Source organism: Saimiri boliviensis, chromosome 18 (genome assembly GCF_048565385.1).
Source record: "Saimiri boliviensis isolate mSaiBol1 chromosome 18, mSaiBol1.pri, whole genome shotgun sequence".
In the NCBI taxonomy this organism is placed as follows: Eukaryota; Metazoa; Chordata; class Mammalia; order Primates; family Cebidae; genus Saimiri; species Saimiri boliviensis.
This window is the reverse complement of record NC_133466.1, coordinates 15,555,218-15,571,129: the sequence shown is the minus strand read 5'-3', so window position 1 is coordinate 15,571,129 and position 15,912 is coordinate 15,555,218. Positions and strand designations below refer to the sequence as shown.

The 15,912-nt window shown below is 37.9% G+C and overlaps 1 protein-coding gene across 11 annotated transcripts in view; it reads right to left on the bottom strand.

Moving 5' to 3' along the window:
* GRIK1 (glutamate ionotropic receptor kainate type subunit 1) overlaps positions 1 to 15,912 on the bottom strand; it is a 376,605-nt gene that overhangs the window by 22,983 nt on the left and 337,710 nt on the right. For all 11 annotated transcript variants that reach the window (XM_074389366.1, XM_074389363.1, XM_074389365.1 and 8 more), the window contains one exon: positions 3,359 to 3,584. In XM_074389366.1, coding sequence (XP_074245467.1) covers positions 3,359 to 3,584 — 226 coding nt within the window. The remainder of the gene's footprint in view (positions 1 to 3,358; positions 3,585 to 15,912) is intronic.

Here is a 15,912-nt window from a genome sequence, read left to right as displayed (position 1 = left end):
ATAACCCTAGCAGCATACACAGTGGGTGCTCAGTAAATGTTGACTGATGCTTTCCTTCTGTCTCCAGGCTGCGCAGTACCTAAAACATTTCAGACAGATGGAAATCTGATCTCTGTTTAAAGTTGGTCTCTGAGAAAGATAATTTTCAGCCTCCCGGTAACCTGTTCAAACCTTAAATGTTCTTCTTCTCTCAGAGTTTTTCTTTTCTTTTCTTTTCTTTTCTTTTCTTTTTTTTTTGAGACAGAGTCTTGTTCTGTTGCCAGGCACCAGGCTGGAGTGCAGTGGCATAATCTCGGCTCACTGCAACCTCCGCCTCCCGGGTTTGAGCAATTCTCCTGCCTCAGCCTCCCGAGGAAGCTGGGACTACAGGCATGTGCCACCATGCCCAACTAATTTTTGTATATTTTTAGTAGAGACGGGGTTTCATTATGTTGGCCAGTATGGTCTCAATCTCTTGACCTCGTGATCTGCCCTCCTCAGGCTCCCAAAGTGCTGGGATTATAGGTGTGAGCCACCATGCCCAGCCTCAGAGTTTTATTTTAAATCTCTCAGGAGGTAAGTTTCCAGAGCTGTTGTCCTGAGTGTCTCTAAGAGGCAAAGTCTTCAATTTTGTGTTGTGACTTTGCCAATCTTTGACTGTGGGACAGGGTTTGGAACCATAAGGGAATTAGTCAGGACAAGACTAGAAGTGTGCAAAGAATTTTTAATATCTGAATATATATTAACTCAAGTTGTTGTTGCTTAAATGAACTAAAAGACATTGAAAGTTATTATGTCACACACACACACACACACACACACATATATATATATATATATGTATATATATATATATATATATATATATATATATATATATTTCACAGGTCTTCCTGAATAGCAACTGATCTTTTGTAAAGAGTCAATTCATCATAAAAGAAGCATCTCACAAATTTTTCCAACAGCTGTATTCTCAATGGATGTATTCTCCGTGAGGTCTGCCATCTGTTCCAATTATTCCTTCTTCTTTGTTTTTGGTTTAATAGCATGACAGGTTTATAACCACTATGAAAAACTTCTGGAGTATATTTCTTTTTATCTAGGAAGTGGGGAAGGCTTTTCAACTTTGGAAATTAGGTGAGGTTGTCAAAAAGGAGACTGAATGGGTACCTTTGGATCTCTCTGTATTAGATATATATAAAATATATATTTAATGTTAGTGGTACTCATCACTAGGTCAGCATCATTCATATGAAGGCAGGCAGTGATTTTCAAAGTGCTGCATTCATTTAGGAAAGTGGTAGGAAGAAGTGCATTGTTCCCTCCTGCCCCCAGCCCTGCGTCACTCACTGTACTATCAGAAATTTTAGCTTTCAAGTTATATTTCATGCGGTAAAAAGGATGCTAATTAAAAGTCTCATGTTAAAGTGCAAACATTCTCAGGAGGGGTGATACACATTGTTATTTTAAATCATTATTACCAGACAGGAATTTTGTTGCCAAAAAGGAGTGTTGAAATATGGTGGGGTAGGGTTGAGGTGGGAGATAGAATGATAAAAGTACAATTTTTGACTTTATAGTTTAGTCTAAAGATAGTTCTATTAAGGAACTATAGTTACTCCTCTATGAGGGTCTTGATTCTGCAAAAATTTAGGCAATAAGTACCCACTCTTGTTGTTCTTGTCTGATTTACAGCCCATTAAAATCAGCAGTGATTAGATATAAAAAATGGCATCTAACTTCCCTCACCTTTATTATCAAAAATAAAGTGGCAAAGCTTGGTTAGGAAAATAGGATGTTGTTTTTAAAGTCAAAAAGAGGCATAATATCCTGTAAGCCAGTGCAAAATGATCCCCTGAGCCTCCTACAAAACATGCTGACTAAGTTATAGGAGAGCTTACTGCTTGGGGAAAAATATACACCTCACTAGCAATATTAGTATTTTCATGAGGAAACATTATTGGAAATAAAGAAGCAAGAAGGTAGCCGTAAATCTTCTAGCCCAATCATTCTGCAGAAAATTTATTTAGAGGACATGATAATAATCATAAAGTTAACCATAGCACATATTTCTAATACCAGGTAGATAGCAGAAAGTCAAATTAGCTGTGTATTCATGGTAAATGTGGAAGATAGTTGAACTTTATCTGATTAGTTACATTCATATTAATTAAAAGTTGATTATATGAAGTACAGCTTTTTCTTTTTTAATGAATTTGTTGCTAAATAAAAACATTAGGAGAGTTCACTTAAAATCTGGATTTTTTTTTCTTGGAAAATGGAATATTCCACAATCTTTTTCTCAAACTCTTACCTGTCTACAACTATCTGACCTGAAAGGCAGCTGTCTCCCTTAGGTAAGTCATGCGATCTGTAATTTTCCATAGTTGCTACCATTCCTCACTACCTCCTGGCACAAGCATGCTTTGCTCACTTATGATATGTGCTTGGCCTCTGTAAACATTTCAGTTTGTGATCCCTGCCTGATGTGGAGAGTCAACTTGGACCATTCCTTTGAAAGACAAAGATACCAACACAAACAAGCAAATCAAATCTACTTCAGGTCCTTAATGATCTGGCTTGACTGCTAGCTGTGACTTCTGGACCAGCCCAGTAGTCTAGACAGTCCCTGATTCCTCTCCTTTGGAATGTTTATTAACAAATTACCAATGGCTCACTTGAGAAAAGCAGGTTCCCACTATATCAGAACCTTATATGATACAATTTTCTGTAGAGAAGGAAACAGTAGACAGGGAGTTTTCTATGGAGAGGAAATCACTAATTATCCATTGAATTCTATTCATGTCTCTTATAGACATACAAGAATTCATTGCTGCTATATGGGTCCGTATACCTAGGCAGTAATATTCCTAGGAGAGCAGTAACAAGGAACTAAGGAATTTGGAGGTTTTACATAGTTGTCACTGATTGCATTGCCTCAGCAGATTATACTTGTAATTTAATCTTTATGGAACCCTAGTCCTCTAACTTTTGCTATCCATATGCAGAATCAACTTTCTTCTAATTTAAGGCAGATACATTACATAGGCGTATATGGGTATTGAAGGAAACAATGTGAAAAGGATTAATTAGAAACATATTTCGTCTAAGATATTTGGGGGTGAAATAATAAAATCTATATACTCTTAAACGTACATTGGTAAAACTTGAAGGAAACATTGGTTAAAGTATATTAAGTTAAATATCAGAGAATCTGTAATTCAGACTATGTCTCTGATCAATATGGATATTTCCACTGTTCACTAAAGGCATTGTAGACCTTCTCAGAATTTGGAATAAAGAACTCTGAGCCCATTTGCTTCCACACTGGTAACTGACATATTCCATCTCAGTCTTGGTTCACGTCTGCCCCTCTTACCAATAGGCGTTCCCACTCCATAACCTTTGGAGTCAATGAGGCCCCCGATCTGAGTGAGGTTGCAGTTTCTCTGCGTCACATACTCAATGCTGGTGGACTCCATCAGCAGCGCATAGTCTGTGGTGAGCACTCTCTGGATGCCCTCGTCACTGTTTCTTACCAGGGCGGTCTGCTGCCTGCTGCTCATGAAAGCCCACATCTTCTCATAGGTAGAGATTTTTGATTTCTGCAGGGAAAGAAAGCACACTCACCAGCAGAAGAGGGCTGGAAAAATATGACCGAAAGTTATTCAAAGTCTCAGTGGTTCAGATAATGATGGGGAGGACACTTTCTCTGCAGGTGGGGGAGTCAAGGTTGATGATCACAAGGTTTCAGTTTTGTAGCTGAGAGGAGCCCAGTTTACTCACTATTGGACAGCATTTGTAGGCACTGAGGCAGCTATTGCATGGAGACCTTGACCGATCGATGCAAGATATTGGGGCAAGGTCCTTTTGCTGCTTTCAGTTAGGGGAGAAAGAATGTTAGTATCAATAATAGCACCTGTCTAATGAACTGTGACCACTTAAGAACAAGCCATCATGGCCCACCGGGCTAAGGGGTGCCTCGCTCACTCCAGGACTCTGTTCATTGAATCCATTTTCCTTTCAATCAGTCAACTCCAGCAGGTGCTGTTTTGCTGTTTCCAGGTATGTAAGTTTCAATCCCTGATCCAGCATTCCTAGCCCTGGGGTAAATCACTGACTTCCTCTGCTTTATTTTTGAGAAAGCTGTCATTCACTCTTCTCTTTTCTAGAAAACCTAGAATGTAAATGCTCTTTTCAAATTAAAATTTAGATAAGAAAAATCTTCATACTGTATTTATATGCCTTTTTAGGTGTGTAATTTTAATTGCAATCATATTTTAGATAATGAGGACTAAATATATTATTTCAAAGTGCTCTATTAATATGTTTGTCTTTTCTCATGTTCTTCAGCTTTTTGAAAGATTCAGTAATAAATTATATATGTTATGTAATATATGCACATATACATATGTACCACTGCCTCATTATCTTACTTTCTTTGCTAAAGTATACTGCCTACATTTTCATATTGCTTAAATATGAATTTTCCATTCTTTTGAATAGTGATCTATGATTAGACATTTTGCATTTTACTCTGTAATTTCCATACAGTTCCATTTTTCTTTTTCTGAATTTGTCTTCATTTGCATCAGTATTCTCCTCCATTTATTTCAGAGATGAAAGACGTTATTGGTATTTTTAAGCTAACCCCAGTTGTCACAATTATACACAGTGCTCACACATATTATGCAGATCCCTTGGCAGAGACAGGATGCATCATCTCAGGAGTGCGGGAAAGCTTAAAACATGTTTTTGGGCCATAAGCAAGAAATGGAATACCCGTGGAGTCAACTCTATCGTGGTTATTCATGCTCAAGTGTTCCTGGGGGCCACTCAATTCCAACCTCTATTTAGGACCTCGGTTAATACCATAGGGTTTATGAGTTAGGGGAGGGCAGATGGCTTTATTTCAGATTGTTAGGCATCTGAAAAGCCCCCTGAGAAAGGTCTTGTGAGAGAAATAACAATTCAATAAACAGTACCTTATAGATATTTGGAATTTTATGGGACCCATTCTGTCATATTGCGCCCCTGTGAGTTATGCCACAGCCCCAGAGATATCTGCAAATTATAGCTCATGTGCCCATGACAAAGGCATATTTTGGGGGTCAGGGTTACTGCTTCATTTGTTGTGTGATTTCAGCCTTGCAAAGTCTGATAACACTAAACTTCTAATAAAAGAGCTACGCATACAGTGCAGAAAGGTCAGTCTATCTTTTGGCATTAAATGCACAGCTGGGAAAATTATTCTTCCATCAGGAAACTTCCTTAAGGGAAAATAATTTTCTTTGAAGTATAAAATTTTAAAGTTGTCAGAGACTTTGGAGATCAGCTCATGCAAACTGCTACTTTCACAGAGGAGGAAGTTTTGGTTCAGAAAGCTTGGAGACTTCAAAAAGTCACAAAGCAAGTTAATATCAGAGCTAATTCTGGACTCCAGGACTCCCAATATCTAATTCAATGTTCTTTCTACTGTACCATGCTGATTTGGTTCAGGTGGATGTCTATATGGCCAAAATTCTTTTGAGAATGATTTTAATCTTATTTGATCTACATTAAAAAATACAGCTATTATTCAGGGACTCATATATTATTCCTTGGGGTGGGTTGCTAGTTAGTTTTATATTAATACAAAATAGGAATCAGCCTTCACATAGAAAAATTTTATAAATAACATTTATTTTTTTCATCGTATTTAGATTTTATTAAAATGAGTGTTGTAAATCATCGGAAAACTGAATTTGAGGCTTATGGAAGTCAAAAACAAAGCCAACGTTCAGTTCATCCATGGTAAATGGAGAACGTGTGAGGAGTTCTTTAATTCATCAGGGAAATTGAAGAGTGTGGGAAAGAATGCCATGATTCAACCCTAAACCTAAGTTATCTGAAGTGAAGAACTTTATTATTTTCAATCCATGGCAGACCTAGGTGTGGTCCTCCTGCACGGGACGAATATGTAGGTCATACCACACGTGACTTGCCCTGTGAGTATTCAACAGCATGCAAGGAGTCTGATCTCAGGTCACGAGTTTAGTCAACATCAGTTGCACTAAATAGCTGCAACATTTCTAAACACTTAACTTTTCAGTATTCTTTTCCTGTCACAGCTTAGTAACAAAATGTTTCCTAAGCCAGCATGCTCTTCACACTACACTGTGAGTGGCACTGCTCTGTGGAACAGAGATCATGTATTTAAATCCAACAACAGCCACATCTTTCTTCTTGGAGCAGAAGGTTATTCTAGGCCTGACCTCTCCCAGGGAGCTATAGGGGAAATCTAGCTGGCATGGATGCCTTTGAGCAGGGAGGGCAGAATCTTCTCTCTGACAGAAAACAGTTACTTGGTAGGGGACTTGGTAAGTTGAAGGTACAGGAGCCATTATAAATTCCTGTGACCCCTTTCTGTTCTCACTCCAGCACAGTCATGGTGAACATAATGGGAGCAGGAAGAGCAGCCTTTTGCTGTTATTTAGAGCTCTCTTTCATCATTTAGAAAGTTTGCTGTTGTGAAACTCTATTGTATTTCACAGTTAGAATTCTAAGCTACTTAAGATGCTATGGAACTTAGAGTTTGCAGGAAGATCCAAAATGCGGCTAAGGAATAACTTTTTTAATAGGTAGAAGTATCTGTAGACAGCTCAAGCACCTTAAGGGATAATGAGTTTTCTTTTTCCTTTCCTTTCCTTTTTTTTTTTTTTTTTTTTTTTTTTTTTTTTGAGACGTTGTTTTGTTCTTGTTGCCCAGCTGGAGTGCAATGGCATAGTTTTGGCTCACTACAACCTCTGCCTCCTGGGTTCAAATGATTCTCCTGACTCAGCCTCCTGAGTAGCTGGGATTACAGGCACCTGTCACCACGCCTGACTAATTGTTTGTATTTTCAGTAGAGATGTGTTTTCATCATTTTGGCCAGGCTGGTCTCGAACTCCTGACCTCAGGTGATTCATCTGCCTCAGCCTCCCAAAGTGCTAGGACTACGGGCATGAGCCACTGTGCCCAGCTGAGCACAGTGCAAGGGCATTGGGCAGCTGCAAGGAGGATGTCATACTTATACGAGTTTCACGTCAGAAGATGCTTCAACCACCATGTTCTACTCTCTAAACCAACCCCTTCCTGTCACATATGCAGATCTGAGGTCAGGGACAGCAAATAACACACAGAAGGTCACAGAGGGTTAGTGAAGAAGACAGCACAGAATTGAGGGCTCTTTCTTCTTTACTGCTGAGTTCTGTTCACTGTCATGCCACCCTCAGTAATGTTTAATTTTTGTTAGATAAAAAAGTAGAATTTTGGGAGTATTCCCTTTCAAGATATTTTTTTTTCATGGTTAAATCTCAAATATTAGTAATTCTTAAAAATAGGATTATACTTCATGAAAAATTATCATACATATTAAAAGACCAGACAAAGTGTCAGAATGACAGCCTGGTTGTTTTTGTACTTCTAAATTACATATAATCTTAGCCAGCCTGCTAAATCACTCTAAATAATACATGTTTCAAAAATAGAGCGGTTTCCTCTTATTTCACCAGATATGTCAAAAGTTAATCAGAATATTTGGAATGTCTTCTGAGCTTCTTAGCAAAAGTTGCTAAAACTGAAGAAGCCTCATTTACTAAATCAGAAATCATCCAGGATTTTTTCTTACTAATCCTGAGAGGCATCTGTTTAGATAAATTCATTTTATCTGTTAAACCTGATTATGTGGCTGTCCTCATGCTGATGAAACATTGTTGGAAAATAATAAGTATTTTTCATCTGAAATCTGTTATAAGGGAGTGTTACTGCATCAATGTTTGATGAGCATTATTTATTTCCTTTTCCCCTATAATACATTCAAGTTAAACACTCACTGGGAAATAATTTGTAAGGTCTACAGGCAGTTAAAAATACTTACTGAAAACAGTCATAACAACCAACACATGCAGTGTTTATTTACTGTGTACCAAGCAATATTTTAAGCACTTTGCATGTATGGATTAATTGAATCCTTACAGTAATCATATGAAAGAGGTACCATTATTATTTCTCTTTTACAGATGAGGAAATAGAATGGCACATAAAGAAATGAGGACACCAGGATTTGATCCCAGTAATCTGGTTCCAGAGTTTGTGTTTTTAACCAACAGAAAATGAACTGTCTGTTTTAATATACAGAACATTAAACTCATGACTTTGCTAATGTTTCAAGAGAATAACAAATGTTCTAAAGAAATAATTGAAATAAGTAAATGTGGGATTTTTCTACTATAGCCAAGGCTGTTGCGACTCTTGTACTCATCATATGATGTCCAGAATCGACTTGCCTGACTTTTAATAGCTTACATATGTTTAGACAAAAATTTAGACAGTGTTTTAGGAAGTGCAGCAGTTGGAACCTGGAAAACAATATGAATGTTGTTTATATTATTTCTTTAACAGTATTTTGGTTTTCACATATTTTCAGTGTTTTTAGTTGCAGGATTTCCACCACACAATGTAAAGTATGTGCAATTTCTGGGGTGTAGTGTGGTCTTAAGCCTGATGGAATCTCCATTTTATAAAATATCCCTCTAATGTTTCTTTTTTATTAAGATAACTATTATTTATCACATTATTTCTTTCACTAGTTATAAGACTTTTACAGTTAGGATGTATAATCTCATTTTTCAGTAGAATCAATAATCATGCAATTCCATTTCAGACTAATCTGGCTGAGATTTTATATATCGATCCGTGTTTTATGTATATTTTTACATCTATCCATAACTCTAAACACTTAGATATGCATTAGAAATTAGTTATTGATATTTGATCTTTTTTATCTTATCGAAAGTGATCTTATAAATGTAAATATATGCATTTTGAACAAAGGAAATATCACAATTATATTTTTAAATCTCCAATTTACTTTTACTGTAGGCAAGTCCTGATTTCAGACGATCCTTAAAAATTAACCAGAGACATAGAAATTAGCTATGTAGAACCCATACTTGTGAAATGGATGTATCAGAGCTGAATAGTTGCCTTAAAAACAACCATTTCTTTTATATATGATTAATATATTATTTTATTAAATAAATTCTCATGCTAGTTTGAAAATATGATTTAATTTACAAAAATCACTTTGAAGGAAGAATTAGAAGAAAATATTTATAGTATAGTTGAGGTCTCTGTCTTTCAAATGTGTATAATATGAACTTTGCAGTTGATTATGTCTTTATCTTGATTTGATAAAAAGTTATGACATTTGCTGATTCTCTAACATTTTAAAAATTTATGGATTCCCTTTAGAAAATTCTCTCAGCAGGATTTAAACACATTTGCTAAAATATTTTTCATGTTTTTCTCCTGTCTAGAGTTAAAGATTGGTCTATTACAGGCAATATGCCAGCCTTTGAAAAAGGTTAAATGACTTCATAGATTTCTTCCCAAACAAATACACTTTTAACCTACAGAGACCTAACATTTCTGACACTCACGGTAAAATTGGCTTGATTTTTCAAACATAAGCTAGGAATTCTTATGTGAAGAGTGGCTTCCTATGCAGAGTATTTGAGAAATAGCTTTCATTTTGTGCTTCCAGAAATGGTTATAAATGTATGAAATCTGTCTCCCCACAACGGCTCATTGCTTTAGTTCCACTGGTGCAGTGCTCAGTAACTTCTTTGAAAGGCCTTTTGGGTTGATGACGGTACCTAACCACTCCCTGGTAGGAGATGATAAAGGTTAGAGAGTCCCTTGTTTCCAGTGCTGGTCCAAAGTCCCTAGAGCATGAAAGCCAGAAATGACAAGTCTTTTATGATTTTTTAAAACCTATTTTATCCAAGTCATTTTAGACTGAGTCACGATTTAATCTGTGTAATCCTCTGGCTTGAGTCTGGAGGATAGTGATTTGTTACAAGGCAAGCGTCTACTGAGAAGTATTTCTTACATGAATATTTCATAGCTAATTCAGCTCACAAGAAATTCTGCCACCACTTCCTGTCTACACAATGCAACCACATGTTGTGTTGTATTTAACAGGTCTGCGTACACCCTGTCTCTATATGGCTATTCAGATCTTCACGTCTTGCTCATGATTTTATACCTTTTCCCCTCCTAAGTGCCAATTTCACTACCAGCCATACTGAGGACCCTGAAAAAACATAAATTGAACTGAATTAAACTGAATTGCATCCCTTTGTTCCTTGTCTGCATTCTAAGAGTGACCTTACCATCTTTTGCCTACCTACCATCTGGGAAGTGGTTCTTCTGCAAATGCAATGCATGTGCTCAAGAAGGGCCTCCAAGGCCAAGGGTTGCTGTCTGGCCAGGCCTTCAAAAGTCTTTGAGATCTTGGGCACTAGCACTTCTTCTGGACTTTTCTGTCCTTTAGCAAAAGGCAGACAGTGCAGAGATGACCAAAAATAAGGAAGCTGAACAAAGACCAAACTAAAATATTTATAAATCTAGAGAGATTGAAAAAATAGGACTAATAGCTAAAGGTAAGGGTTGAATAATTATGGTGATGATATTATTAGTGATAGTTACATTAATATCTAGTGTTTTTATTGCTTACAGTATGCTAATTGGTAGTATAAACATATTACCTATATTAAGTCATTAAATCCTCAGAATAATGTTGAGTTAGATATCACCCTCAATTTATAGACTGGGAAATCAAGGCACAGAGAATATAAGCAATTCACCAAGGTCCACATAACTCATAAGTAGTAGAACCCAGGCTGTCTGGGTCCAGGTCCTGCCATCAAAAGCACTTTTCTGTAGGTTTTACTTTATATCCCAGCATAAGATGTTGGTTATATGTCTTGAGAAGACTAGCTGGTATTCTCAGTCTCTGATCCATGGGCTAAAACCATTATCCTCCTTCAATGATGGTTCACAAGGGTCATTGGGAATTCCATTCTTTCAGGTCTCCTATGGTTTCTAGACATTATCATGACTACCCTTTCTTCATCTGAGGAAAAAAATGTGACTTGCTACACTATCACTGAGAGACCAAAGTTTGGACTATCTTATTATCCCATAAGGTAATTAATAGAATTCCAACAAGAAGAAAGAACAGAGCCTTTGTACATTTCTAACTTTCTATGAGAGAGAAACCAGAATCTTAGTTTACCATTTCTGAAAGAAAAAGTTGGAATTGGATGTCACTGTTGTCAGTTGTCTTGGATATGAAAGATGGAAATAGGTCATGTAGTCCCTAGGAAAGCTGAATCCAAGTTGTGTCCACAGAGTGTGGCCATGAACTGACTAATCTTTGTACCTTCTTTTTTTTTTTTTTTTTTTTTTTTTTTTTTTTTTTTTTTTTTTTTTTTGAGACGGAGTTTCGCTCTTGTTACCCAGGCTGGAGTGCAATGGCACGATCTCGGCTCACCGCAACCTCCGCCTCCTGGATTCAGGCAATTCTCCTGCCTCAGCCTCCTGAGTAGCTGGGATTACAGGCACGTGCCACCATGCCCAGCTAATTTTTTGTATTTTTAGTAGAGACGGGGTTTCACTATGCTGACCGGGATGGTCTCGATCTCTCGACCTTGTGATCCACCCGCCTCGGCCTCCCAAAGTGCTGGGATTACAGGCTTGAGCCACCGCGCCCGGCCAATCTTTGTACCTTCTAAGATGCTGCTGGTGGTTCCAGGAAGTTGTGAGTGAAGGAAAGCCTTTACTCGTCACACTTGTGCAATGGTTGAAAGGATCAAGCAATTTCATCAGCAAAGAACAGAGAAACCAATATAGTTAATATTGGATTACTAATTAGTAATATCTCAATAGAAGTGAGAGGGATTTTATTAAAAAATCTCCTAGAGTCTGTTGAAGTTCTGCATTATTAGTACACTGACCTATAAACATCGTCCATTAATTAACTTAATGCTGATTGCCTCATATTCAGAGAAGAATTTCTCAAAACATCTCCCACAGTAGCTGGGCACTTGATGAAATGTTCTGCCTCGCTTTAACCTTGTCCAGCTAATTGGTCTTGTGGTACCTGAGGCCCTTTGAACCAAATAGGCTATTATATTTTCCGTAGTGCTTAGAACAACCCAGAGTGCTGATGATCTTGTGAAAATGTAATGCTTAATAAGCATCATTAGCTGAGGGGTTGTGGCCATGAAATGTAGAGTTGCTCTGTTTTTTTTTTTTTTTTTGAGATGGAGTCTTGTTCTGTTGGAGTATAGTGACATGATCTTGGCTCACTGCAACCTCTGCCTCCCAGATTCCAGCAATTCTTCTCCTCAGCCTCCTGAGTGGCTGGAACTATAGGTGTGTGGCTCCATGCCCAGCTAATTTTTGTATTTTTAGTAGAGATGGGGGTTTCACCGTATTGGCCAGGTTGGTCTTGAACTCCTGACCTTGTGATCTGCCCACCTCAGCCTCCCAAAGTGCTGGGATTATAGGAGTGAGACCCCATTCCCAGCCCTCTTTTTTTTTTTTTTAATATATATGGACAAAGTCAGATAGAATCTCAGGATGTTCATCTAAAGTTTCGTAAGAGTACATGGAATTGAATTTATGATTTAATCCTATTCTGTTGTGTAAATACAGTCCTTGAAGATTAGTGTTGTTCCATCAATGAATGACTCAGTGAAGGAAAACTGTCACTGCTTCCCCTGTTTCAGTCATGTCTTAGCTTGACCTAGCACTTGTTTAAAAAACTTCCACTTACTTCTTCAGCCTTATATGAGTTCAGGTGGTAGATAGTGGAATCTCACCTGAACTATTTTTAAAAACTAAATTTTGATTTTTTTCATGTGGAGAACTGAACACCTCAGATCCAAAATCTGAAGCGTCATGCTGTCTGCAAGAATAGCCAAGTCTAGGAGAAAAAGTCAATGGATTTTGAGTGAAATTTTATGAGCAACTCCTGGCGACACATTTCAAAGGTGAACTTTACTAAACACATGCCTTGCTTGTGGCCCAGAAAACAAATGTGAGGCATTCGAGTCTTTTGCTTGGTCATGGATTCTGATAATGTCTGAATCCCTTTACTCCCTGCAACTGGCCATTCTTTGGCTGTAAAATGATTTTAAATCAACCTGAAAGTAAAAAGACAAGTGTCTATCATTTGGGTGCTGCCAGAGGAATATTGCTCTCTTGAGAGCAAAAACATAAGTGTGTGATGAGAAAATGTTTCTTATTAGAAATTTCCTTGTGACTGAGTGGAGACAGGACCCATCTTAGTGAATGGCTTGTGCTCCTACAACTGATTAGGGTGTTCAAGGTTAGATTAGGCAAATATAGCTTTCCTTATTCATTCTACAGCCCAAGAGAGGTTACTGTCTTTAATTGAGAGAGAAAGGGCTGGACGACGGAGGACCTGATGGCATAGCACAGGTGAAGCTTGTTAATGTGGAGCCAGGTCAGGACTGAGTCCTTGTGACTGAATCTGCTGTCACTCAGTGATTTATGGTGGAACTACCCTGAGAGGAATAAAGCAGAAACATTCCTTTCCCTTGTGGAATAATCCAGCTTAAGAACCTGAGTGTATGTTCCTCTGACGCTTTCTGACAGCTTACCATCCTCGACGGGAAAACTAAATCGGATTTAGTCCTCGTTCTCTTTTTGCAAATAAATTTCTTCTCGGTAAACTGGGTTGCTGGGCCACATGCTAACTTGTAAAAAGAGAAACTTGGCAACAGTGTCTCTTCTTGTGTGGGTCCCTATGTATCCATCCACTTCTCTCTCCCTCCCTCTTTCCCTCTCCCCTTCCTTCCTTTGCTTCTTCATTCAATCTCTCCACTTCTCTCTGATAGAAGTCCACCTTTCTCAGAGTTTGCTTTTTCACATACTGAAAACATAGTTTTCTGAATGCCTGCTACATGGCTGGCCCTCATTTAGATTCTGGTGATGTAATGGCATACAAAGAAGACCAAGTCTCCACCATCACGGAACTGACTTTCTAGAACTCTCTGAATTTAGCTGAATCTTGGCTCTTTCACTGATAGCTTTGTAACTTTGGGGTAAGTTACCTAGCCTCTCTGTGCATCATTTTCCTCATTGATGGGGATAATATTGGTATTTATCTCAACTGGTCCTTTGTAAAGATAAAATGAGGTAATACGGGTAAGGCATTTAGAAATGGAGTGTGTGGCTCAGGGCTAGTGCACAGTGCATACTGCCATTTTCATTGGTGCTGTTAGCACTATCATCACATTCTTCCTCTCTGAGGTGCTTGTTGTTTCGTCATTTGCCTGATGACCTGAGAGAAGGCTTTTATTGATGCCTTTTTTTCAGGACTGGGGAGAAAGCAGGAGACCTCTCAGAAAATGCTCAGGGAGCAACAGTTGTGAGCATAGCATGTGCCTGTTCTGTGGAAGTGCATTATCCAAGCATGTCTTAATGTAGTCATTCAGTGTCCTGCCAGGAAAAAGGAGAACCATCTCTTTTTGTATTTAAAGAGGGCCATGAGAAAGAAAAGATCAAAGTGAGCTTAAGGGGCCCGGAGCCAAATTACAGGAATTACATGCCTGTAATTCCAGCACTTTGGGAGGGCGAGGCAAGTGGATCACTTGAGGTCAGGAGTTTGAGACCAGCCTGGCCAACATGGTGCAACCTTGTCTCTATTAAAATAAAAAAATTAGCCAAGGATGGTGGTGTGCACCTGTAATCTCAGCTACTCGGGAGGCTGAGGCAGGAGAATTGCTTGGACCCGGGAGATGGAGGTTACAGTGAGCCAAGATCGTGCCACTGAACTCCATCCAGCCCGGGTGATAGAGCAAGACTCATTAAAAAAAAAAAAAAAAACAAAAAAAAAACACACACACACACAAAACAAAAATGAGCTTAAGAGACACTTTGTAAGTATGGGTTGAGCATCTGTATTCTGAAAAATCTCAAATCTGAAACTTTCTGAGTACTGACATGGTGCCCCATGTGGAAAGTTCCACACCTGACCTCATGGGATGGGTTGCAGCCAAAGGCAGTCAAAACTATTTTTTGCATAAAAAATTATTTAAAATACTGTAAAAACTTACCTTTAGGCTATGTGCACAAGGTGTATATGATGCACAAATAAATTTTGTGTTTAGACTTGGGTTCTGTCCCCAGGACATCTCATTATGTATGTGCAAACATTCCAATATCTGAAAATACCCTAAATTCTAAACAAATCTGGTGTGAAACATTTCAGATAAGGGATATACAGCCTGTGCATAGATCCCTGTGTACAGTAGCAGTCAGGTCTATTGCTTTTTCAAGGAATAGCACTGCCTCTTTCCCTTACATTTGTAGTATACATCTAGAAGGAAGTAGAATCTTCTCTGCCTTTTGCTAGCCCATCTCCTGGTGCTTTAAAAATCTTCGATATTGCTGAATGAGGTAAACCATCTCAAATTTTTTCAGATATACCAAATTCTACCTTGGCAGTGCCCCTTTTTCCTGTGAGCCTTGCAAGTGACATTCCTGGTTTCTGACAAGGACCATGATGAATCACTAGGTTGGGGTATCTTGTATCTCTTCATAATATTGATTTTAGAAAAATACTTTCAGCAGCTTGCAAAGCCATATATTTAATGTCATTTGTCCTTAGAACATCACTGTCCAAAGAAGAAACAATCACCATGCTTCACACATACATTAAATAAATGATACATTTCTTAAAATAAAAGATGTTTAAAAATCTTTTTTTAACATGGAAGAAAAGTAAGTTCTACTTTTTTCTATTACTTTGCGTCTTGATAAAACTCTAGATTTTGTTTACTTGTAAAACAATGCCTTTTTATTTATTATCGTTATTAAATGTTACATCTTATTGCATAGTTAATTCCTATTTTTGTGAACCAATACTGTTATACAAAGAAGTGTGTACTTTTCTTATCTAACCTTAGTTTTTGTTTCTAAGCTAGTATTTTTCACAAGAGAAAACAGTCCACTCATAGAATAACAGACACTGGAGATTCCGAAGGGTGGGAGAGGGTAGGGCTGACAGATGAGAAATCACTTAATTGGTATAAT